This window comes from Brassica napus, chromosome A8, assembly GCF_020379485.1.
Source record: "Brassica napus cultivar Da-Ae chromosome A8, Da-Ae, whole genome shotgun sequence".
NCBI classification, from domain to species: Eukaryota; Viridiplantae; Streptophyta; class Magnoliopsida; order Brassicales; family Brassicaceae; genus Brassica; species Brassica napus.
Genome location: NC_063441.1, coordinates 16,110,028 through 16,134,438, shown reverse-complemented (window position 1 = coordinate 16,134,438; position 24,411 = coordinate 16,110,028). Strand labels below are relative to the sequence as shown.

Sequence of the window (24,411 nt, the reverse complement as noted above, 5' to 3'; positions counted from 1 at the left end):
AAAAGAAATTATAAATATTCATCTGTAAATTTTTAAGATGTTGTATGTTTATTTTACAGGTTAAGTTGTGGAATGTGTTGGTTTTGAGAAGAATTTCTCATTTGTAGATTTGAAGTGTTGAGTGATGACGTTGAAAATATTCAATTTCAGTTTTGGGTTGGATGTGGATGTGGATGTGGATAAATGATCACATTTCAACACTGGACCGCATCATTATTCAAGTTTAAATTTTGTTTTACATTTTCATACTCTTATCATTTGCCAATGAAAAATAATCAAACTTGGGAAATATCCAGATTCAGTCACCCACTGTTTCCTAAATGCAGTGGAACGAGCATATATAACTGTATATTAGTTGTCTATTTTTTTCTTTTCTTTTTTTGAAAAAATGGCTTTTCTGTTAGTTGTCTATTCTTAGATCATTTCTAAATGATTTCTATATTGGTTTAGAAAAACTCTATTTTAAAGATCGGTTTTGTTCTACTGTATAACTATATACTAGAATTACAATATTTTATTTTAGAGAAAAGTATATAGAAAAATTAAAGATGCTATTAATAGTTGATTCATGGCACTAACAAAATAAGTACTAATCTACAATTAATGTCTATGTGTAGACAGAAGGATAGACACATACGTCCAAGCCGCGTGAGTGTCTGTGTGACTCAGAAGCTGACCTTTTTTTCACTTTGTAAGTTTTTCCATCTCTGTACACACCATATATAGTACTTTATGATTATAATTTTCTTAAAAATCAATAAATAATCATAGCTCAATAACAAAAACTTGACTCCAGATGATAAAATTCCATGTTTTATATTTCAACGAAGTTGCAATTGTTTGAAAATCTAAAGATGAAAATGATTAAAACAATCAATTAGTCATTATTTGAGTAAGAGGTTTTTCTATATACATTTTAAATTCCAACCGCAGATTGTGAAAAACAGTCCACAAGCATATTCTCTACTAGAAATCGTTTGAATGAAAGTTTCAGAAACTGTTGGAATAATTTAAAGATCTCCAAAGGAAAACAAAAAATCCTCAATTGTATTTTTCAGATCACGCGTCATAGAGTCAAAAAGCTTCGGCCATGATAACTTTAGTTGGTCGATGTTCTAGGCATTTTTCGTATTATATGTTTAGTTCGTGGCAATTAAAATATGCATAAAGTAACAAATTAGACTATAACATGGAAATTACCAAATGCAGAATTTGATATCAAAAGTATATTGCAACCCTTTCTCAAAAATGTATATTGCAACTCAAGGCCTTAAAAAGCTCAAGTAGCTACTTAATGATCATCCATTAGCTCTTGTCTGAATTGGTAAACAAGAAAGAGAAAAAAGAAGACAACAACTAGAGAAATGGGTCTTTGTGTTTCACACTTCTTCTCTTCCTCTCCTTCCAAAATGACTAACAACCTCAGTAATGGAGCAAACTTCTGGTCGACCATAGACAAAACAAATAGCAGCGTCGGACGATCGAACCAATTCTTGGGGGCTGTGAGCGACGGTCCCGGGCAGATATTGGAATCAACAAATGTCAAAATTTACAGCTTCCTTGATCTAAAGACTGCGACGATGAATTTCAAACCGGACTTGTTGTTAGGTCAAGGAGGTTTCGGCGAAGTTTACAGAGGTTGGATTGATGCCGAGACTCTTGCTCCTTCTATAGCAGGCTCCGGTATGACCATCGCCGTCAGAAGATTGAGCTCCGAGAATGTTCATGATTTCGAAGACTGGCAAGTAAGATTTAAACTTTCTAATTTCAGCAAACCAACATAACTAGTGTGCGACTTTTGTTTCTTCATTAAGTAATTATTACGTAACTTAACCTTCTTTTTTTACTAATCCAAACAGAAAACTACCTTTGACTTTACGTTGCAGTCTTGATTAAAATTTAAAATAGATACGCTCCCCATATTAAATTGAATGTAATTTTACACAAAAGTTCGGGATAAGTGTTGTTTTATGATTTTTACCTGTAATTAAATTTAAGAAATATGATCATAGAATTTCAATAATTAAATAATAACAAAACTGCACATTTAACTATTTTTTTTAATTTGTGTGAAAACGCCTATATAATTCGAAACAGAGGAAATAATAAAGAAAACATGTTATTGTGCTATGGTATGAAAATTAGTGGTTTTAAAATTTAGGCATCTATAGAAACTTTTTATAACTCATGTTATGGACGAGTCCTATTATCTTTCATTTGGTTTATCACTTTATTGTATGTTTTGATGGAATAAGCGAAATTTTAGATTTCCTTGTTTTGATTTTTTTTTTTGTTCTGGGCAGACGGTAGTTAACTTCTTGGGGATGCTTTCACACCCAAATCTGGTGAAGTTATTAGGACACTGTCGTGAAGGCAAAGAGCTTCTGCTTGTATACGAGTTCATGTCCAAAGGAAGTCTTAGTGATCATCTTTTTCAACGTAATTAACATTTTGTAAACCCACAAAACCAGTGGCCATATCGTTACAACAAGGCTTGTTTCGTAAAAACTTTGATTTACTTTGCTTCAGGAACCGAGCCTCTTCCTTGGGACGTAAGGATCAAGATTATGATCGGCGCAGCACGTGGCCTAGCGTTTCTACACGGCTCACAAAGAACAGTCATCTATAGAGAATTCAACCCGTCAAATATACTTCTCGACTCGGTTAGCTAGTCTAATTAAATTCTCATTATACTATTATTATAGTTGCATTAACTAAAAAAAAAGAATCTTTATTTTGATTTATCCGCGCAGAATTATGAAGCGAAGATTTCAGATTTAGGACTAGCGAAGTTCGGATCATCACAAGCGAATTCACACGTTACGATTAGGATCATGGAAACATATGGTTATGTCGCTCCTGAGTATGTTGCAACAGGTACATAATTATAGAGAAACATAAACCATAAAAAAACTTATATATATAACAAATAGTTATGGACTTTGTTAGAGCCCTAGATCACAATTCACACAGTTTTACAAGATAACCTAATCACCAAAGACTTGTAGAGCAAGTAGAGTAGTTAAGCCTTACTTACAGTTTGGAAACATATACACAAATATTTGGAAGCAGTCATCAAGATAGGGTGAAGATACATTCATCATCTTCAAGATTTTTTTTTGAGCAACCATGTTTGTTTATTGTCTTCATTCTCAGGCCATTTATACGTTAAGAGTGATGTATACGGCTTTGGTGTGGTTTTATTGGAAATAATGACCGGACTAAGAGCGTGTGACCGAAAACGGCCTCACGGACAAGAGAATCTAGTCGACTGGTTAAGACCAAAACTCTCAAGCAAAAGCAAAGTGAAACATATAATGGACAAAGGAATCAAAGGTCAATACTCATCCAAGGTGGCAACCGAAATGGGACACATCACATTCTCTTGTACAGAACCAGACCCGAGAAAACGACCACACATGATGGAAGTACTCGACGTACTCGAACACATCCAACACATTAACCTCGTCGTTGCAGACCCTTCTTCCACTAAACCTGTCATTGCTAGCTCTTCTCATTCTTCGCCATGACACTATCAGTATTGATATCGAGCCGGTGTGTGGGCTAAAACGGAGGTCGTGTTTTGGAAGGTTTGAATAAAGAAAGAAATGGGTCTTTTATGTTATTTTTATAGTCTTTTGGTTCAACTCTGTTTTAAAGTTATTTGTGTACAATAGTGTTTCCTTGTTTGATTGTATGACATACTTATGAATATATTGTTTCCTTGTGGTGAGTTATCCTCATTTCAAGATTGATGTTGCCTTTTCATATTCTTACTCAACGAAAGGTCTGCGTTTTTTTCTTTTCAATTTTCCATTTTGATGATGTAATTGTAAACATATATGAAAGTGAACTGACATATTTACAAACTCCAGGTCCTATTTTATCAGAGTAATAAACTCTCTAATCTTTCTGTTTAATAACATTCTTTTATCTCCCCTCTTTCCCTGGAAAAATCACAGATTATTTTGTCAGTGGAGAGACATATAAACTATTAAAGAGAGTTTCAGTTTGAACTCTTCTCTACTACAAACAATCGAAACACACATTGGAAATGAGTGTAAATTAAACAAAACAGCAGACAAACCAGTACCACCTACCACCAAACGCTGTCGTTTAATATCAACTTTTATATCTCTCACTCTCACCAAACTCTTTTTCAGACAGATCTTTTGCAATAAAAAAGCGAATCTCAAAAACTCACTCAGTAACTCACAATCATGGCGGCGTCAACAAACTCCTTCCTCGTCGGAAACAACACCACTCAGATGATCCCCGCCTTCAAACCCAAATCCACATCTCAATCCCTCCTCCACCTCACCAAACCAAACACCTTCCACCTCGCCGGACAAAAAACCAAACCCGCATCCGTCAGATGCGTCTCCTCCCCAACCCAAATCCAAGACGGAGCCAGATCCGCCCCCACCGGATCGCAAGACCGCGTCTTCAACTTCGCGGCGGGCCCCGCCACTCTCCCGGAGAACGTCCTCCTCAAAGCTCAAGCAGATCTATACAACTGGCGCGGCTCGGGGATGAGCGTGATGGAGATGAGCCACAGAGGGAAAGAGTTCCTCTCCATCATCCAAAAAGCCGAATCTGATCTCCGCCACCTCCTCGAGATCCCCTCCGAATATTCCGTTTTGTTCTTGCAAGGCGGCGCCACGACCCAGTTCGCCGGTTTGCCTCTCAATCTCTGCAAACCGGAAGATACCGTTGACTTCGTCGTGACCGGTTCGTGGGGAGACAAAGCCGTGAAGGAAGCGAAGAAGTATTGCAAGACCAACGTGATCTGGTCTGGTAAGTCCGACAAGTACACAAAGGTTCCGTCTTTCGAAGGGCTGGAGCAGAGTCCTGACGCTAAGTACTTGCACATATGCGCTAACGAGACTATCCATGGAGTTGAGTTTAAGGACTATCCTGTCGTTAGGAACCCTAACGGGTTCTTGGTGGCTGACATGTCTTCTAACTTTTGTTCGAAGCCGGTTGATGTGTCTAAGTTCGGTGTGATCTACGGTGGTGCTCAGAAGAACGTTGGTCCGTCCGGTGTGACGATTGTTATAATCAGGAAAGATTTGATCGGTAACGCTCAGGAGATCACTCCAGTGATGCTTGACTACAAGATTCATGATGAGAACAGTTCCTTGTACAACACGCCTCCTTGCTTCGGGATTTACATGTGTGGTCTCGTGTTTGAGGATCTGTTGGAGCAAGGTGGGTTGAAGGAAGTGGAGAGGAAGAATGTGAAGAAAGCTGATTTGCTTTATAACGCTATTGAAGAGAGCAAGGGGTTTTTTAAGTGTCCGGTTGAGAAGTCGGTGAGGTCGTTGATGAATGTGCCTTTTACTTTGGAGAAGTCTGAGTTGGAAGGGGAGTTTATTAAGGAAGCGGCTAAGGAGAAGATGGTGCAGCTTAAAGGGCATAGGTCGGTGGGAGGTATGAGAGCTTCTATTTATAATGCTATGCCTTTGGCTGGTGTTGAGAAGCTTGTTGCTTTCATGAAAGATTTTCAGGCTAAGCATGCCTAAGTTTATTTGTGTTTTTTTTTTCTTTTTGTTTTGCATTTTGGTTGTGTTTGTTGGGTGATATTGTTATAAGCTGATGCTTATGATTTGCTTCTAGTAATAATGTATCAAATTCTTGCTCACGTTTGGTAACAACAAAGATCTCATAATCTCTTTATAACGCCTCTTTTTCTCTGCAACTCTTGTAACTGTAGATCATGATTTTACATTTAGTTACCATTTGGTATTGTCCCGCTAAAAGCAGCAGCTACTTTCCTTAAGAAGTCATTAGTAGAATCTGCATGTTCAACCAAGTAGCATTTAGTTCACTTGAGTAATGGCGAACAAAGCCATAGTACTATTGTAAGAATCAAGCCTCACCATGTTCCCTGAAGCGCAAGATAGCCCTGTGGAACAAATGCAAATGAGAAGTCACTTAGCATGCAATCGTTTTATACCGTCATTGTGAGATGTTATTATTCTTACCTTCAGATGAAAAATAGCAGCGCTATATGATAGACAAGCAGGATCTCAGTCTTTGAATGCCTTCAACAAACCACCAAAAGGTACATTGGAGTCAAATTCTCAGAGAAGATACTGCCTGAATCAAACAATGATCATCTTTAACGAATGAACATTTTTACCTGAAGATCCAGGCGAATGGAGCTTTGAATACATCCTAACATATTTCATGTACCATAACATTGCAAAATACATCAATGAGTTAAGTTGCCAACAAGGTAGGGTTCTAGAGACGGTTAGCCAGAACAAAAACCCAATGCTTGCTCATGCGACAAAATACCAGCATACAAGAAACTACTCAATATCGGTTCCTTTTCAGCCTGTAAACACACAACAACATCTAACCATTATAGTAGAAGCATAAACACACTAACACTCTTCCAAAATTTAGTCATTCGATGGTCTATTTATAATCAATGGGAATTGAAAGATTATGATTTCAGCACGATTAAAGCCTAAAATGATTATATAATAGAGTGATAAGAGAAAAACGTAACATCAAGGAAACTCAATTTAACGCCGACCCAAGGCCAATGGGTCATCTACGTCCGCTCACTCGCCCGTGAGACTTAAATTTTAAAAAGTTCGAAAGATTTGTTTACTGATCATACAATCACCATAGTACATTTTCATGTGCTTTGCTATATTCGGACGATATCGCTAATCAATTTCTGATAGCTTATCTATCATTTCACTACACTAAAATTCAACGGATGTGTGAAAAAAAAAAGTAAATATACTTTGATGACATATTTAGCCAAATCAGTTATTTTTAACATATAACACAAAGCAGGATGTTACACTCAAGTTAAATGCTAATGTCAAATTGTTCTTTGTGTATATGTTTTCCTATTTAAATACCCGATATAAATTGTACGAGTTGGGTATGACTGGTTTTCCCGCTACCACCCACAAACGCAGCTTTTGCGGTTGGTAGCGGTTGTTGGCGTTTTGCAACAATCGCTCAAACTGCTCGAAACCATTCCAAATCGCTCTGAACCTCATAAATTCAAAAGCTGGTTCCAGCTAGCGTTTGCGGTTGCGGGCGGTTGCGGGTGGATAAAAAAAATTTCTTTTTTTTCCAAAACAATATAAATACAAAAATAAAAATATTCAATAAAAAAATTAAATTGGAATTATAAAAATGCTAAAATATATCTATTATATTTAAATTAATATTATAAAACTTTAAAATAATAATATTTTCTATATTTTTAAAAAAAATTAAACTATAACTTTCTAAATATAACTTTATATTTATTATAATATTATTATTTTTGATATTTTTATAATTATATAAAATATAAATATTGTTAATTTATTATTTAACCGCTGCTACATTTGGTAGTTAACCAGTCATAAGTATCCCGCAAACGCACCAATTTCTAACTGCAGAACCAGTCGTACAAATCTCTTAAAACCGCTAGAAACCGCAACCACCCGCATCCGCAAACTCCCGCAACCGCAACCGCAACCGCTGCGGTTGAACCAGTCAGGCCCTTAATGAGTTATAGCCTATACTCTATAGGTTACTAAATATAGAGGAAATTGTTTCGCTAAAATATATTTGAATATACAATTTTACAACAACAAAATTAATAATTTGTCATATTCTTGTTTTTTTTCTTGGTATTTTAATTGTTAAAAAGGAGGGAAGAGGAATAAAAAGAAAAAAAAAGAACTGAACCGCTGCATGCAATCGCCGAGACCAAGAAACATTCAACGTACGTCGAATCGTCGCTCTGAAACCTAAATCATCTAAATCCACCACCAATGGCTAAGCGATCCATTTCAATCCTCACCCGCCTCCTAACAAATCCATCTTCTCCATTCACCGCACCCACCCGATCCATCACCTACATGCCTCGTCCCGGCGACGGAGCCCCACGCACCGTAACCCTTATCCCCGGCGACGGGATCGGACCTTTAGTGACCGGTGCGGTGGAACAGGTCTTCGAAGCGATGCACGCTCCAGTCCATTTCGAGAGGTACGAGGTTCGTGGACACATGAGGAAAGTCCCCGAGGAAGTGATGGAATCCGTGAAGAGGAACAAGGTTTGTCTGAAAGGCGGCTTAGCGACTCCTGTTGGTGGAGGTGTCAGCTCATTGAACATGCAGTTGAGGAAAGAGCTCGACATCTTTGCTTCCCTCGTCAACTGCATCAACGTCCCTGGGTTAGTGACGAGGCACGAGAACGTGGATATCGTTGTGATTAGGGAGAACACGGAAGGAGAGTACGCGGGTCTCGAGCACGAGGTTGTTCCTGGTGTTGTTGAGAGTCTTAAGGTATCAAAGTTTCACATCTTTTATTGGGAATGGTTTGCAAATTGAATTATTTTGAACCAAACGGTAGTAGCCTAAGGGTAAGAGTAAGTCTGTGTTGAATTTTTACCATGTTTTAGAGTCTCCGGACTGATTACCATGTTTTAGAGTCTCCTGACTATTTTTTACTTTTATTTAGACTCTAAAACATGGTTCCATATTCGTCATGTCCAGAGACTCTAAAACATGGTCCGATATTACAGATTGGTACACGAATATAGGACCATGTTTTAGAGTCTTCGGACTATTTATTGGTATTCTCATGGATATTAGTTGGATCTCGGTTCAGATAGTCCGGGTTAATAAAAAAAATTGAATTCTTCAGAAGCTTAATAAAAAAATTTAGAAGTTTTGATTTTTTTTTTTTTGTTTTATATGTAGGTGATAACTAAGTATTGTTCTGAGAGGATAGCGAGGTACGCATTTGAGTATGCGTACCTGAACAACAGGAAGAAAGTGACTGCTGTTCATAAAGCCAACATTATGAAGCTAGCGGATGGGCTCTTCCTTGAATCTTGCAGAGAGGTTGCTAAAGCTTATCCTGGGATTACGTATAACGAAATAATCGTAGACAATTGTTGTATGCAGCTTGTGGCTAAGCCTGAGCAGTTTGATGTCATGGTATGTGACTTGAATAAGCAAAAAAAAAAGAGTGACTACTTTATCTTTCTTCTATATGGGTAATTACTATTGGTTTGGTCTTGTTTGTTTCAGGTGACGCCTAATTTGTATGGTAATCTTATTGCAAACACTGCTGCTGGAATAGCTGGTGGCACTGGAGTGATGCCAGGAGGTTTGTCCATACATGTCTTAGTTAAAAGTTATATAACTTTTTCTTGTTTTTTTTCTTTCTAGAAGATACATGTTTGGGGTTTTTTTTGGCAGGCAATGTTGGTGCAGAACATGCGATATTCGAGCAAGGAGCATCAGCAGGGAATGTTGGGAATGATAAGATAGTGGAGCAGAAGAAAGCTAATCCAATGGCTCTGCTTCTCTCATCGGCTATGATGCTTAAACATCTCCAGTTTCCTACGTTCGCTGATCGTCTTGAAATCGCAGTGAAACAAGTCATACAAGAAGGCAAATGGCGAACCAAGGATCTCGGTGGAGATTGCACTACTCAGGAAGTTGTTGATGCTGTCATAAAAGCTCTTGACTGAGCTTCTACTTGTTTCGTGCTTGGTGCTTCTCTGTTTTGCGTTTGCTATTTGTTTTTTCTTGGTTCTTTTTATTCATGCATTTACTTGATTTGACAATGTTCGATCTCTTGTTAAAGCACGAGCTTATTATAGTTATATAATAAATTCAATAAAGAGAAGCAGTTTTGTTTACAAAGCAAGATTTTGAGACATTTTGCTATGTTTTCTTGACGGTGAAAATTGATAATGGCATCAAATAGTGAAGCAAGACCTCAAATTCGGAGAGTGGTGTGTGAGTGTGAGTGACAGTGGAGGGGTTTTAGCCATTTTGTATATTATATTTGAAGTTTAATACAAGAGTTGGACGAGTTTTTCTTGTTCGGATTTAGGCTAAGAAAAAACTCTCCTTCAAAGTATTAATACTCTTCTCTGCTAACAAACCTAACTTGTCCATCTTGATTACTGATTAGGTAGGTACAAATGGAGAGATACTTATTTTACAAAAAAAACTGCTCCTTTGCTTCAATGTGGATGAATCTGGATTCAACCCATCAATATTTCCATGATTTTGAATTTTGATATGTTTTGGTAAATCAGACAACGGTATCTCATCAAATATTATTCTGTTCCTTTTTCTTTGTACAGGAGAAGAGGCAAGGGATAATCTCCATTTACTACCCTTTCAAAAGGAAAAATACCAAAGAATAATATTTGTCTTAACATTAGGTAGCCAAGTGAAGAGTATGGTGACGTTTCAGTGTCATTAGATTGCTAATCATTGAGAGCCTACAGAGAAGACAATGTTCAACGGATCAATTAGGGAATGTTTACAAAGGACATATGATAAACATAACAGCAACCACAATGGGGATTCTCAAAATACATATATATTTTAGATATTTTCGGTTGGATTTCCCGTAATTTGAAGAAGTTTGGAAAATTTCATACACAAACTACTGTCCACACAATACTCACAAGAATGAGAAGTTATAGTGATGCTTCTAACCAATCTCCATAGAGGTAAGGTTGGGCTATTTCTTTTCAGATATCTGTTTCAAGCTTCCTTATATGCGATTTGGAAGGAATGGAATGGTAGAAAGTTTGGTGGAGCTCATACTTCAGCTGCTGGTCTTATTAAGACCATTGACAAGCAAATCGGAAACCGTATTTCAAGTCTGAAAACAAGGGAGGATTCAATCTATCAGAAGACCATGGTGACTTGGTTCTCTTTTAGATGATAAAATTGTGATGTAAAGTGAGTAGTTTTGATTCTTTAAAACAGAAGCAACTATGCTGTAAACAAAAAATTTCGGTTGAATTAATATAACATTTATTCCAAAAAATAAAAAATAAAATTGAGATATGAACCCTGTTCGATTTTGCTGGTTTCATGACCACATAGGGATAGCTAAACTATGCAAAAGGAGTTAATTGTGCAGAGATCCTCACGTTATAAGGTTTTTAGCACATGCTCATTTACTTACATTAAAGAATTTTTTTTGACATACATTAAAGACTTTTTAAAGGGTTCTTTTGGATTTAACATGTAATAAATGTAAATGTTATAAAGTCCATTTCCACTGATCAAATACATCAGTGGCAGTGATATACTGATTTATGTTCGCAACTCACAAGCAATCAACTCAAAACACGTACCCCTCTTACACTTGATGTAAATTGTAATGCGAGACGTCATGCAATCAATATAGACACAGTTAGTCTTTATTTTGACGAATTTCATTCGTTAGGAGCCGTAACATGCAAACTATGTACATAAGAAAAAACGATAACAAGAGAAAGATCTGGATCTCGTTACCTACCGAGACGATTTAAAGAGCATTGGGTATTTCTAGTTAACTCGAAAGGTCAATTTTATTAAAAACGAAAAAATCTCGAAAGGTCAAATGATAATGTGGCGAAACCTGAGGCAACATAGAAGATGACTCATCAGGCTTCATCTCTGTGGCTAAATAAGTTGACCACAATAATAGCCCGACAGCTCAGAGTGTCACAAGATTTGCCAGTAATAATCGGACCAATCAAATTAAAAATTGAAGTTATTTTGACCTATGATGAGATAAGACCCCATGCTATATATATGCATGTGCATGGCAAGTTGAAACAAGCAGATTAACCAAAGAAGAAGAAAACAAAAACTCAAAAACACAAAAGATGGCAAATATGATCGTTCAGGAACAATTCAGATCTACAAGTTTACCTTCAAGATCACATCCAAGCACGTTTGGTATCGAAGGAACTCTTAGTAAGGTAGAAACGATAAATGCCACGACGAGTTCGTCCGAATCGATCTTGATGGGCTTGGCTAGTTTGGAGGAGCTCTACGACTGTGTGGAGGAGTTTCTGAAGATGGGTTCGACACAACGTGTTATGTCTTCAGATGGATCGGAGTTCGTGGAGGAGATGCTCGATGGGTCACTGAGACTAATGGATACATGCAGCGTCTCGAAGGACCTCATGGTGGAGACTCAGGAGCATGTTCGTGATCTTCAATCATGTGTTAGAAGAAAGAAAGTAGCCGGAGGAGGAGGAGATCAACTCGATGTCGCTGTCTCAAGCTATGTCGGACTTAGAAAAAACATGAGAAAAGAAGCTAAGAAGCTTCTAGGATCCTTGAAGAAAATTGATGGTGGGTCAAGTTCATATGATAATGAACATCTTGTGGCGGTAATAGATGTGATGAGACGAGTAGTTTCGGTTAGTGTCGTGGTGTTGAAGTCGTTATTAGTGTTCTTGCCCGGGACACAAAGTAACATGAAGACCAAGTTGGCTTCGTTACTAGTTAAGAAGAAGTATAATCATGATGCGACCTGCAAGAACGAGTTGGAGACATTGGATTACGCTATTTGCGAAGACTTCAGCTCTCATGATGATCTACAAAAGAAGCTTGTGGAGGTTGAGGTGTGCATTGGTGGGTTCGAGAAGAGTTTAGAAGGGTTATTTCGAAGGTTAATAAGAACACGAGCCTCTCTTCTCAACATAATCTCTCACTAGGTTTTACAAGTATACATTCGTGGGCATTCTATTTTAGAGAACTTGCCTGAGGCATGCATTGTAAAAGCATAGAAAGATTTTTGTACACTCATTAAATTGATAAATGTAGAGAAAATTTATAAAATAGAACCAACATTGGTGTTATAAACCCATAGATGTTACGAATTTTGAGACATTCACATTCACTATTTGCTATTTAGTTGGGCCTAACTGATATAGATATGAGCACAAGTATGTGGCGTGGACCAAACATATATGCAACAGAACACTCTTGATATTTTCTTTCACTTGCTTCCTCATCTAAAACGCAATTTGCATGAGCCCAATCATATTATCCACACCTTCCAAACATAGCAGATATGTATAATTGTATCGTCAATATAATCATAATAATATAATTATAGGTTTTACGTGATTTACGTTACTTTTATCAAAAGATATCATTAATCAAATCTGTACCAGACTACACTCTACACATATCTGGATTCGTATCATAATATACGTCATACTTCATTACGAATTTTATATAATCAGGAAAAATTTAATAATATCTTTAAAAAATTTAAATGTTGGTATAGCTAAATCACTCATTCTTTCGTCATCCATTGTATCAAAAGTGCCTTCACTTAAATTAATTTATATACATACATATTGATTCTTAAAGAGAAACTAAAGATTCACAAATTCAAACCAAAAGGCTTAAAGACTCTAAACCTGATCAACAGAAAACCTAATGGACACGCCTAAATTCATGGTAACGTAATTGGTGGTGAGGTGTGACGGTGTTACTTAAGGGAGGCATCGTCCATTGCGTGGGACCAAAGCATCCATGCAATAGCATATCCACATATATATCATTTAATAATCTAACAAAATCTTGCCAAGATCTTTCTTCTGATTAAATTCAATCGAGACTGAGGTACCCCACAGTCCCACACACACAAAATAAATAAATAGCCTTACAAAAATCCAACGATGATAAAAGCTAATTAAATAATGACAAAATATTAAAGGATCGTAAATGGACGGTGGCTTCGGTACATGAAAAGAGGTGTAAAAAGGTTTCGGTTTCAGTAAATCGAAACCGAAACATCGAACTTCGTCAAGGATTCAACTAAAATTCAAACATATAGCATTTAATGAGTCTTACGTGTTCTGGTCCTCCTTAGTGAAGTACCCATACTCACTTCACATGGTCTTCACTTTAGTCTAATTAGATAGGCCCTACCTCATTGACCTTTATGTCACTGAAGATGTGTATTTATATAAAGTATAAACCCTTACTAAAGTACCAAACAAGCATAACTCAAAACCCCCATTTTATCATTATTACTTGAAATGTATGCGTCTTCATTGTCTCCAAGACTTCATAAAGCATACAAAGCTAGATGTGTTAGCTTACCGGTTCGGTTACATCCAAGTGTTAGGAGGATTCAAGAAGTGGTCTCCAGGGTTAGAGCTTTGGGGTCGTCTTCGTTGGAGTCTAGGACGATGGTCCGTGACGGTCTCTCTGGTCTCACCGAGATCTACAGATGTTTAAGTGAAGATCTCTTCAAGTCTTCTTCTGAAACTCAACAAGCTCTTCTTAATAGTGGCTTGATGGATGAGCTTCTTGAAGTATCGTTGAAGTACTTAGAGGTTTGTGGAGGAGCTAAAGACGGTGCGTCGAGGATCAAAAAGAGTGTTGTTGAGCTTCAGTCAGCTTTGAGACGGAGCAAGAAGGGACGTGAGTTTAGCCTCGAGGGTGACGTTGATGCTTACCTAGCGACGCGCAAAGAGATCAAGAAGGAGATCAAGAAGTATATGGTGATGTCGAAAGAGACAGAAGCGTGTTTAGAGAGTAGTGTTTGGTGTGGTGGTCGTGATGATCAAGACATGAGTGCTTTGGTTAGAGTGATGCAAGAAACAAGTGTGATCACTTGTTTCGTCTTACGCACCGTATTGTCGTTCTTGTCGTCGCCAAAAGGGTTAAAGAGTAAGAACCATCATCAACACAAAGGTTGGGGGATTGTTATGAAGCTTGTGAAGAAAGGAATAGATCATCATCATCATGAGAAAGAGTTTTCTTGCCTTGAGCTTGAAGCTATGGAAGCTGAGCTTGGGAAGGTCGTTGTGGTGACGACAAGGGAAGATCAAGAAGAGGAGAAAGAGATAAGTGAGGAAGTAAGTGAGATGATTCAATGTGCAGTGGTTAAATCGAAAGATGTGGAGGCAGCCATGGAAGAGCTGGAAGAGGGACTTGAAAGATTGTTCAAGGTGATGATAGAAGCTAGAGTGTCTCTTCTTAACATCCTATCCACTTAAATAAAATAGTACCAGAATCGAGCTTCTTGCTCTTGACCATATCAAGTGGTTTTATAATCTTGGTTTGGTATTTGTTTTCCTGTGTGTTTTCCTGTGTGTTGAAAGATAGTTTAGACATGCATCCATGTATTAGAGGATGTGTGTTGTTGTAACTTTGTAAACTCTTCATGCGTGAACAACTCTTGTAAAGGTTTAAATATCTATTAGTCAAAAAAGGTTTAAATATCTATAATTTTTCGCTTACGAAGAGGAATGTAAAGAGAGACGAATGCTGATCAGTAATTTTAGTTAGTATTTTTCATAAAAAGCAATTTAATTATTGCAGAATCGTTGAAATAATCAAAAGGATAAAGACCATCTCCAGTTAGGCAGTGGCCGTCTCTTTTCAGAGCTTTCATTATTAATAAAACATTGGCAAAAACAGATAAGGAATGGAGAAGAGGTCAACACTGAAGAGAGAAGGTTGAATTCTTCATAGAAAACGATGCTGAAATTAATTGGAAAAATAAAATACTAATTCTTTTTTTGTTAGACATCTACAATAGTTTCAACATTCATTTCATTTTTAACACCATTTTTTTCATTTTTAACATTCTATATCATCTTCACTTTCAATCACCTAATTCATTCAATCCTCTCTTTAACTTTAACTTCTACAATGATTTATTTAAAAAAATTCAACATCATACCTACTATTTTAATTCATATATTTATCATTTACAATATAATAATTACAAATTAATAATTTGATTGTAATTAACTTAAAAGCTAAAATAACATGACTTTTAATAATTTTATTTTATTTATATACCTATCTTATTTTTTTAAAAAAAATAATACTAACACTAATATTATTTAAAACAATTAAAATAGTTGATTATCATCAAAATACATTTTTTTATTTATCCAAATGAAATGAGAGTAATCTTTATTTATAGATTATAAAAAAAATATAAATTTGATATAATTATTATTTTTGAAAAAATAATTCTATTATAAAATAAATGAGTTTGAATTATTGAGTGAAAATAAAAAACTAAAAATTTGCCTAATAATTTTTTCTATTTTGATCGCGCCATGTGGCAAAGCTGATCCACAAAAATATTTAAGTTTTTGAAAATTTACAACACCGTTGATGTTACATAGATTCGTTTTAGAGTTTCAACACCTTCGTTAGAAAAGGTGATCTAGAAAATGATTTTAAATTTATAGTCATTAGTGACCCACATTAATAAGAATATTTTTAGTCAACTAAGAAGAGAATCCTTCTTGGCATAAATCTTTTTGTTGAATATCTCAAAAATAAAAAGAGATTTATTTTTCTAAGTTTGTTACATTTTTTTTTTTTTTGCTAAAAGGTAAATATCATTAACAAGATAATGAAGGTCTGATTACAAGGAATTGCAATCAAAATATGCAACTAAGCCATTCAGATGAAAAGGGCCGCAAAAAAAAAAAAAAACCCTAAACATCTAATTAAGATCACAAGTTTGATCAAGAGAACAAGACTTTGACCTATCAGTTAAGCATCAAACATCAGCAAAGGTTCCTTACAAGCGCTTCCAGGTACCAATAATGGTGACGAGGAGAAGGCTATGCAGAGTCGGTTTACCTTAGAGGAAATCCAAAGAGTTTCTTTGCCGCGACGACGGAGGGCCAGCTACCACTCCGGTGCAGGCTTAGGAAGACTCCACAGATTCTCTCAGCCGCGACGACAGAGGGCCAGGCAATCCACTCCGGTGCAGGCTGAGGTACGCTCCGTTGAAACCAAAACCAGAAGCCTCTCGGAGAGCTCACACTCGAAAGAGGAGCAGCCGGAGCTTGTAGACGGAGTTGAAGATTGGGAGAAGCCATACGACTTCTCAAAAACAGGCAAAATCCATCAAAAGCAAGTCTCTTCCGGCGTGGTTTTTAGAGACACAATGGGTCTGTCCTCAAGGACCCTGATCATCAACCATCAAAGCACAACAGAGAGAAACAGAGCAACAACAGATATTACCATGGAAGCTGATACTTGAAGCTAAGAGAAGAGGCTCTCAGCGGAGAACCACCACTCCGCCGCTCTCAGAGGAACAAATCCTGAGGAGAGGCTCTACGCACCTTGGATCTACGCGACTGACATACCACCAGGAGGCAAGTCGGACGTGATGAGAGGAGAGGCAGCGACGCTTCCAAACTATTCACGATGGCTTGGGCTTAGATCTGACCCAGATCTAACGCTGGCGGTTTGGAGAGGCGGAAAGGCAAGGCCACCATGATTCACGAGACCGTCTCGACCTCGACTAGGTTCCAGGGAAGAGAGGCACTCACCAAACTTCCGATTAGATTTGTAGTGACAAAAATCCAGAACCTAGAGACAAGAAGGAGGAGACAGTGATTCTGAAACATGGTGGATATGGTTGAGGCAAGCTACAACTAACAAGTGGAGGAGGCCGACAGCCAAGGCTGCCGCCGGCCTCTTCGAGCAAGATTCAGATGAAAAAACTAGGGTTTAGTTGGCGGAGATGGAGAGACCAAAGAGAAAAAGTTACTTCTCTCTCCTCTCTCTTAGTTTCTTTATAGAAATATATGATGGTGAAAAAAAAATAAGTTTGTTACATAGTTCTCACAATTTTTTATGAGAAGTTGATCATGTAATTTATTTATTTGCTGGAGGAGTAGGACATTCGCAATAACAACCGGTACCAAAACATAATTCTTTGCATTCTGGCGTACAAAAATCAAACCCCCCTCCTAGTGGTTTAACCGTCGGCATTGAAGCTTCGAGATCAACCGAGGGCAGAGAAGTTTCTTCGTTTAACATACGTTTTGCCTCAACACTCTGGACTGTTACAGATACCATCACTACAACACATGATAATAAACATAAGTAACGCAATCTAATTGTTTTCCATCATTAACTTAGAGATTCTTTTGATTTTTTTTGCATATTATGTAAAATAAATAAATAAAAATTTACCAAAAAATAAATAAATAAATACAAATTTGAACTTACAAGCTAAAGCTAAAAGGACGATGAAAGCAGACTTGCATGCAAATTTCTCCATGGTTTCTTTTTATCTCCTGATAATCTTCTTGGAAAAATACAAAGACAAATGTGAATAGATCTATATTCTGGACAATGTATATTTACACAATTGGAAAAGTGTGGTGATGTTGAATTTGAGTTCGGTCAGTTCGCATAATAAGAGACAAATTTGATGGTGGTTTATTTCAAAAGCGTTTTTATTGATCAGAAGATACAAAGGAAAAATAGGATGGTACTCGTCGGAGTTAGCCGGAAAAGTACAAATCAGCAAAAAAAAAAAAAGTAAAAGTAAGCAAACCTTAATTTCTAGTCGTTAGTCTCTATGTGTTCAAGTCTTGATCTTTTTCTTATTGCCTTTGTCTTTCTTTTATACACAAACTCCTTTTCTTTTTGCCCAAATCGATTTGCTCTAATGAGCTAAATTGGGCTTAACGGCCAAGTGATTGGGCCAAGCCTTTGGGTCTTTGTTTTGGTCGCCTAGCTATGAAGCCGAATTAGTGACTCGTGAGTTGTAGTGACAAGCCATTGAGCCGATCTCATGATGCCGAACTGAGACGTTTGAGCTAACTTAATGTGCCGAATTGGCAAATCTTGTGAAAGGGTGTAGTCCATTTCCAACAGATAAGAACAAACATTCATGTAAGAAAATTAATGATATCTTTTGACCATAAAAATAAAATCTCCAGAGAGATCATAGACTATTAAATAGTCAAAAAGGAATCCATAATTTCTTAAAATAAAGATTTGTATGGAAGATCTTGAAAATATTAATAGCCCACGAGAAAAAGTCAGCCCATTACATAAAGCCCATTTGTATAATCAGTAAAACTAATCATCTATGATAAGTCTTTGCTTTATGGCGTGAGATTAATGAGTGAGTAACGCGTGTCTAAAGACACAACGGTTATATTTAGACAAGGTCAAAGGTGGTCTCGGCTGTGAGTTCTTGTGGGACCCAAAAGAGCGTTACTTTCCTATTAGCATTGAATGCCGTTGGCGTTACAACACTCACACCATTGTGCCTTCTACTTCTTCTTCAGTCCTCGTGCTTCTGTGTCAGAGACGCGGTGGTGGTGAGAAAATGACGGCGGCCGGAGTAGCATCGGAGAAGACGAAGAAGCTATTCAAGCTTAGTCTCTCTCTCTTCCGTCTTGGCTTCAACTCCTCCAAATGGTACTCTCTCAATAGATTTATACATTCTTAGATTCGTAACATAAATCGATCAGTTTTGATGAACCTTTTTGTTACTTGTTTTGTCTAGCAAAACGGCGGCGAAGATGGCTGTAGCTCGAATAAAGCTTTTGAGGAACAAGAGACAAGTTGTGGTGAAGCAAATGAGACGTGACATTGCTCTTCTTCTTCAGTCCGGTCAAGATGCCACTGCTCGAATCAGAGTATTTCACATTCTCTAATTTTCTATTACAAAAGTGTTCGTAGTGTAGTGGTTGCCAAAGACGTGACATTGTTCCCCTGTGCCAGGTTCAAAACACCATTAGTACAAAAAAATATTCTTTAATTAGGAATATCTAAAGATTGATTTATAGTTTCTCTCTAGCACACGCAACTCAATTCAATGAAGATTTGTCTTTTTGACCAAATCAGGTAGAGCATGTGATTAGGGAGCAAAACATTCTTGCGGCAAACGAAATCATTGAGCTTTTCTGCGAACTCATTGTTTCAAGACTCGCTATCATCACCAAACAGAAGTATGTTCACATGTCAGTTTCAACTTATGTCTTTTACTTAAAACTCAATTTAAATTTTCTTTTATTTGTTTTTTTTATTATAGGGAATGCCCTGTGGATCTCAAGGAAGGCATTGCTAGTTTAATCTTCGCTGCGCCTAGATGCTCTGAGATTCCGGAGCTTGGAGATTTAAAAGACATCTTTGAGAAGAAGTATGGAAGAGATTTTGTATCTGCTGCTACTGAGTTGCGTCCTACCTGTGGGGTTAACCGGATGGTAAGTAACATTCTTTTGTTTCTGGTTACTTAACGTGATGTGGACTGACGTTTTGACTCTTTGTGTGTGTGTTGTAGTTGGTTGTTAAGCTTTCGGTTACGCGTCCCGAAGGAGAATTCAAACTGAAAGTCATGAAGGAGATTGCAAAGGAGTTTCAGGTTGATTGGGATACTAAAGAGACAGAACTAGAACTTCTCAAACCTCAAGAAGAAACCATTGTATGTGTCTTTTTATCTCTCTTTTTTTTTTTTTAAGTAGAATCAGAATTTTAAAACATGTAATATTTTTCTTGTATGAGCAGGATGGGCCACGTGCGTTTGTCAGCGCCTCAAGCTTACCAGTTGAACGTGCTTCTCAAGATCCCATTGATCCTAGCATCAACACGCATTATCATGGCACTGAGTCAGCGGCTGAAGCAGCAGCTGAATTAGCCAAGCAGGCGGTTGAAGCAGCACAAGTAGCCGCTTTATTAGCTAAAAGAAGAGACAACAGCACCAAGGAGGATCATTATCATCTAGGTTCAACAAGACATTCCCTAGATTCTGAAACAAGCTCCTACTACGCCAAACCTTATGTCAGAAGACACAGCTGCAACAATCCGTGTGTAAATAATGAAGCTGACCACAAGGAAGAATCAGAAGCAAAGGAAGCAGTGAGGAGGAGACACAGCTACAACTCTCCACCACTACCTCCTCCTGCAACTTCTGAGATCAAGTTTGATGAGTCAGACTATGAGGAAGAGACAGAGCCAGAAGAAGGATTGCTGCAGAGTCGTGTTTCTTCCCTCCCACCAAACCGAGCACCACCTCAGGCTCCTCAGTCGAGAAGGGACTCAAGCGGTCACCAAGTTCACCCAAAACTGCCTGACTATGATACTTTGGCGGCACGTTTTGAAGCAATCAGACACAGTAAAGGGCCATTGATCTGAAAGCTGGAAACTTCACTTACTCCTCCTTTATATATATAAATAAATAGAAATAAAATCACCTTTTGGATTTATGCAATTATTGTATTTATTACTTTGGTTTAGTCATTGTGTATGAAGAAGAAAGAAGCATTATGTTTTTATGTACTGAAAGTCATTGTGCAGATTTATGCATTGCTCTGCTCATCGTTTATGTAATAAATTTAGCATAAGGGAAGTTGATAACGAGAGGACAGTTCGTTTCAAAGGTTTATAAGATGGACTAAGAGCTGGTGGAATGGGTTTAGGTTAATTCCTTGGGAGACAAGACACTCATTATGGCTACAGAGAGTTGTTTTACAGTGACCATGATGACTGATCAAAAAGTAGTTTACTATTGGAAATATGGATGAAGATGTTAAAGTTTTCAAGCTTAATGATGGTGGTATTATCAATATCACTTCCCAAAGTTGTTTTCATATGTTCACTAGTCTCTTTTTTTTGCAATGATTAATTATCTTTCAAAACTTGTATGATACTGTGTGCCGTGTGTTATTGTGAAAATTTAAAAATCTCTAAAAGCCAAACTAGCAACTAATATAAAACCTATATTTCAAAAAAACTAATATAAACATTCAATTGAAAATATCCAGATTTGTAACTGAAATTCTAACTCTGAAGTAAGGGATTCAGCTCAGCTCGGTTTTTTATGAGCATGAATTATATGTTCACGAGTTATATGAACGATCTTTAACGAACACGAGCTAACTCATGAGCTTGACTGTTTTTATATATATGTATATGTGTGTGTGTGTCTGGATGATTTTTTTCTTATGTAAGAAAAGATAATTTTCATATTAATCATGTTTATCTTCTAAAATTAAAATGTAAACATACAAAATATTAAATAATATTGTTAACAATCCTCATATTATATATCTTTAGAATTAAAATGTAAAACAAAATATTTCTAAGATTCTCATGCGGAATATATATATTTTTATGATTTAGATGAAAACTTTGAATGAATCATCTTAAGACTTATGTTGAATATATTTTTGGATCACAAATTAAGATTTTATTTAATTTTTTATTAGGTTTTAGTTTTATTCATTATTAATATTAATGTTCTGGATTTTTAATATTTAAATTTTAAACTATATTATGAAAAATATTTTATTTATAATGATTTTATAATTTTTATTTTCATATTTGATCGCGAGTTAGCTCATTTAACTCATGATCTAAATGATATGAATTCGAGTTTACATATGAAAGCTCATATAATAAATGAGCTGAGCTGAGTTAATTCATGAAAAATATGAGCTCACTATGAACTGCGCTGAGTTGAGCTAGCTAACTCATTTTGACACCCCTACTCTAAAGTATTTTTTTTGGTATTACTGAACATTCTGAGTAATATATATTGATTTTTTTGGGGTCAAATATATGATTTCTCAAACTTCTTTTTTTGCCCATTAATAGAGTAGATTTGTAGCTAGAGAACAACAAATAATTCTAAGTAAAAAATACATTAAATATATATGGTCAAGTCAAAAGTGGAAGTCATTTGTAACATGAGTACTATTTAATAATTTTACAAGGTAAACATTCAATGAAATTCCAGAAAGTTAATTAAACAACAAAATTCACGTATATCTAAGGTAATTATATTATTTTGGGGGTCAGTCAAGGTCCGTCCATATATCTTTTAGCTGACCCACAAAAAAGGAAAATATCTTTCATTACATAATTTCTTTCCATATCATATTTAGAGTATACATATATAAACAGATCTTCATAATCTTCAAATCATTCATCTAGTTAACAAACTATATCAGAAAAAACCGTAACAAATAATAAAGAGAGATGAGTAAATCCGTAGAGTGGTCTGGTTTGCCCGAAGAACTAGTCGATGAAATAGCCGGCCGTCTCTTCTCTAAAGTCGAGCTTCACCGAGTCCGTAGCATCTGCAAACCCTGGCGTTCCGCGTCTTCGATCCATAAACGTTACCCCAAACGCCATGACCGCAACCGTGTACGTGTGCTTTCTCCCTTGAGTAATATAAACTCGTGTTTACTCTCTCCCGCGGCTTTCTTCCGTGTGTTTCTTTCGTCCTGTCGGAACAAAGGATGGCTTATCAAAACCCAAGATGTCTCCGAAACCCGTAAAAAATTACTACACCCGCTCTCTCGTGTCCCCATGGACTCTTCTCAGCAAACCTTAGATCTTTTGGAGTATACGGTCACAGAGATCCATCAGTCTTACGACGTGACTAAATCCATATCGTATAATTTCGCTAGAGTTGTTTTAATGGACAAGTTTGTTTTCGGGGTGAATGACAAGAAGGAGATCTGGTGGTGCAACAGTGAAGAAAGTAATGACGGTAGTAATAATGTTTGGACAAGAGTTTCAGATGAAGAAGCTGAGTATTTCTCGGACATCATAGTCCACAAAGGTCAAATCTATGCCTTGGACCTAAATAGCGCGATATGGTGGATTAGTTTATCCGAGCTCAAGATTTTTCAGTACGGACCTTCGACTCCAATGGACTACTACGAGTTTGATGATTGCAAAGACAAGAGGCTCGTGGAGTTTTGTGGAGAACTGTGCATCATTCATCGTTTCTGTAAGACGTTTCGTGTGCGCAGAGTTAACGTGGAGAGGACTACTGGTTTTAAGGTTTACAAGATGAACATGGAGTTGGTTGAATGGGTTGAGGTTAAGTCTCTAGGAGGTAATGCGTTTGTCATGGCGACAGATAGTTGTTTCTCGGTTGTGGCTAGTGACTATTATGGATGTTTGGAGGATGCCATATATTTTACTGAAAAGAAGGATGTAAACAATGTTAGTGTGTTCAAGCTTGGTGAGGGTAGTGTTACTAAGTTGGTGGAGTCTTTTGAGAATTGTTTTCATATGTTTTATCCTCCTTTTGTATGAGAATGTTGTTGTTTATTTAATCTCAAATCCTTATATTTTGTCAATCAGAATGTTTCTCTCTTTGCTAATGATAATAAATCCTCGTTGAAAATGGAATTCTTCTTCACTAGGTGGTAATCTGCTCGGTGCACGAAGTGAACTAGTTTATTAGATTGTTGTACTAAGAGATTTGTATTTATATATTCGTTCGGATTCAATTGATCAATTCGCATTTTAGATTTTTAAGGTTAGAAATTTAAATCTTATTCGGATATTTGCAAATTTTAGTTTAGATTTGGTTCGAATCATTACGGTTCGGTTCGGATTCTAGTTTAGATACCTATTTTTACTACATATTTTTTAACAAAAATCCAAACATACTCAAGTCCTAAAAATCCAAAATATAAAATAATATAAAACATAAAAAATTGAATAATATAAGACTAAATATTTAAATATACATAAGAATTGGTTCAATTTAAATATTTAGATGGAGAACAAATAAATATTATTAGAATTTTGAACAATTACAATTATTTTTAGATATTTACTTGTGACTATGTTGACAATTTTAGATATTTTCATATTTTTTAATATCTAATAGATATAAAATTTAAATTAATTAATATATTTAATTATATAACTGTGAATTAGATATTTTTGTATCTAAAATATTTTAGTTTGGATTAGATCCGAGTCTGGTTATCTGTATATTAAACTTTTAGATTCATCTAAGTATTTAATCAGTTTTACTTTCTCCTTAGTATCACTTTCAAATCTAGTTCGGTTTGGTTCTTCA

The 24,411-nt window shown here is 36.5% G+C and overlaps 7 protein-coding genes and 1 long non-coding RNA gene across 8 annotated transcripts; 7 read left to right on the top strand and 1 right to left on the bottom strand.

Annotated features, from left to right (window-relative positions):
- The first annotated feature begins 154 nt into the window (after positions 1-154).
- LOC106359033 (probable serine/threonine-protein kinase CST) lies at positions 155-3,892 on the top strand. Its single transcript, XM_013798797.3, has 5 exons — positions 155-1,745; positions 2,304-2,439; positions 2,530-2,663; positions 2,754-2,877; positions 3,157-3,892. Exons 1-5 carry the CDS (start codon positions 1,365-1,367, stop codon positions 3,528-3,530), a joined length of 1,149 nt encoding a protein of 382 aa, XP_013654251.3. The 5' UTR covers positions 155-1,364; the 3' UTR covers positions 3,531-3,892.
- A 236-nt stretch (positions 3,893-4,128) lies between these two features.
- On the top strand, positions 4,129-5,644 carry LOC106361282 (phosphoserine aminotransferase 1, chloroplastic). Its single transcript, XM_048737372.1, has one exon. It carries the CDS (start codon positions 4,221-4,223, stop codon positions 5,523-5,525), a length of 1,305 nt encoding a protein of 434 aa, XP_048593329.1. The 5' UTR covers positions 4,129-4,220; the 3' UTR covers positions 5,526-5,644.
- A 1,839-nt stretch (positions 5,645-7,483) lies between these two features.
- LOC106359864 (isocitrate dehydrogenase [NAD] regulatory subunit 3, mitochondrial) lies at positions 7,484-9,659 on the top strand. The gene is made up of 4 exons (XM_013799487.3): positions 7,484-8,309; positions 8,727-8,966; positions 9,060-9,138; positions 9,231-9,659. The coding sequence occupies exons 1-4, from the start codon at positions 7,797-7,799 to the stop codon at positions 9,503-9,505; spliced, it is 1,107 nt and encodes a 368-aa protein (XP_013654941.1). The 5' UTR covers positions 7,484-7,796; the 3' UTR covers positions 9,506-9,659.
- Positions 9,660-11,290: 1,631 nt separating this feature from the next.
- LOC125577256 lies at positions 11,291-13,360 on the top strand. Its single transcript, XM_048738505.1, has one exon. It carries the CDS (start codon positions 11,657-11,659, stop codon positions 12,494-12,496), a length of 840 nt encoding a protein of 279 aa, XP_048594462.1. The 5' UTR covers positions 11,291-11,656; the 3' UTR covers positions 12,497-13,360.
- Positions 13,361-13,622: 262 nt separating this feature from the next.
- On the top strand, positions 13,623-15,027 carry LOC106359868. Its single transcript, XM_013799491.3, has one exon. It carries the CDS (start codon positions 13,835-13,837, stop codon positions 14,798-14,800), a length of 966 nt encoding a protein of 321 aa, XP_013654945.2. The 5' UTR covers positions 13,623-13,834; the 3' UTR covers positions 14,801-15,027.
- A 2,359-nt stretch (positions 15,028-17,386) lies between these two features.
- LOC106359869 lies at positions 17,387-18,203 on the bottom strand. Its single transcript, XR_001272646.3, has 3 exons — positions 18,127-18,203; positions 17,796-17,874; positions 17,387-17,644 (listed from the first exon to the last, which is right to left on the bottom strand). It is a non-coding gene; the product is annotated as an uncharacterized LOC106359869 (long non-coding RNA).
- Positions 18,204-18,750: 547 nt separating this feature from the next.
- Positions 18,751-20,888, top strand: LOC106361283. Its single transcript, XM_013801010.3, has 6 exons — positions 18,751-19,001; positions 19,090-19,222; positions 19,431-19,534; positions 19,618-19,789; positions 19,867-20,007; positions 20,091-20,888. Exons 1-6 carry the CDS (start codon positions 18,910-18,912, stop codon positions 20,715-20,717), a joined length of 1,269 nt encoding a protein of 422 aa, XP_013656464.2. The 5' UTR covers positions 18,751-18,909; the 3' UTR covers positions 20,718-20,888.
- Positions 20,889-21,149: 261 nt separating this feature from the next.
- Positions 21,150-24,127, top strand: LOC106359870 (F-box protein At4g35733-like). The gene has a single exon (XM_013799492.3). It carries the CDS (start codon positions 22,563-22,565, stop codon positions 23,631-23,633), a length of 1,071 nt encoding a protein of 356 aa, XP_013654946.2. The 5' UTR covers positions 21,150-22,562; the 3' UTR covers positions 23,634-24,127.
- Positions 24,128-24,411: the final 284 nt, after the last annotated feature.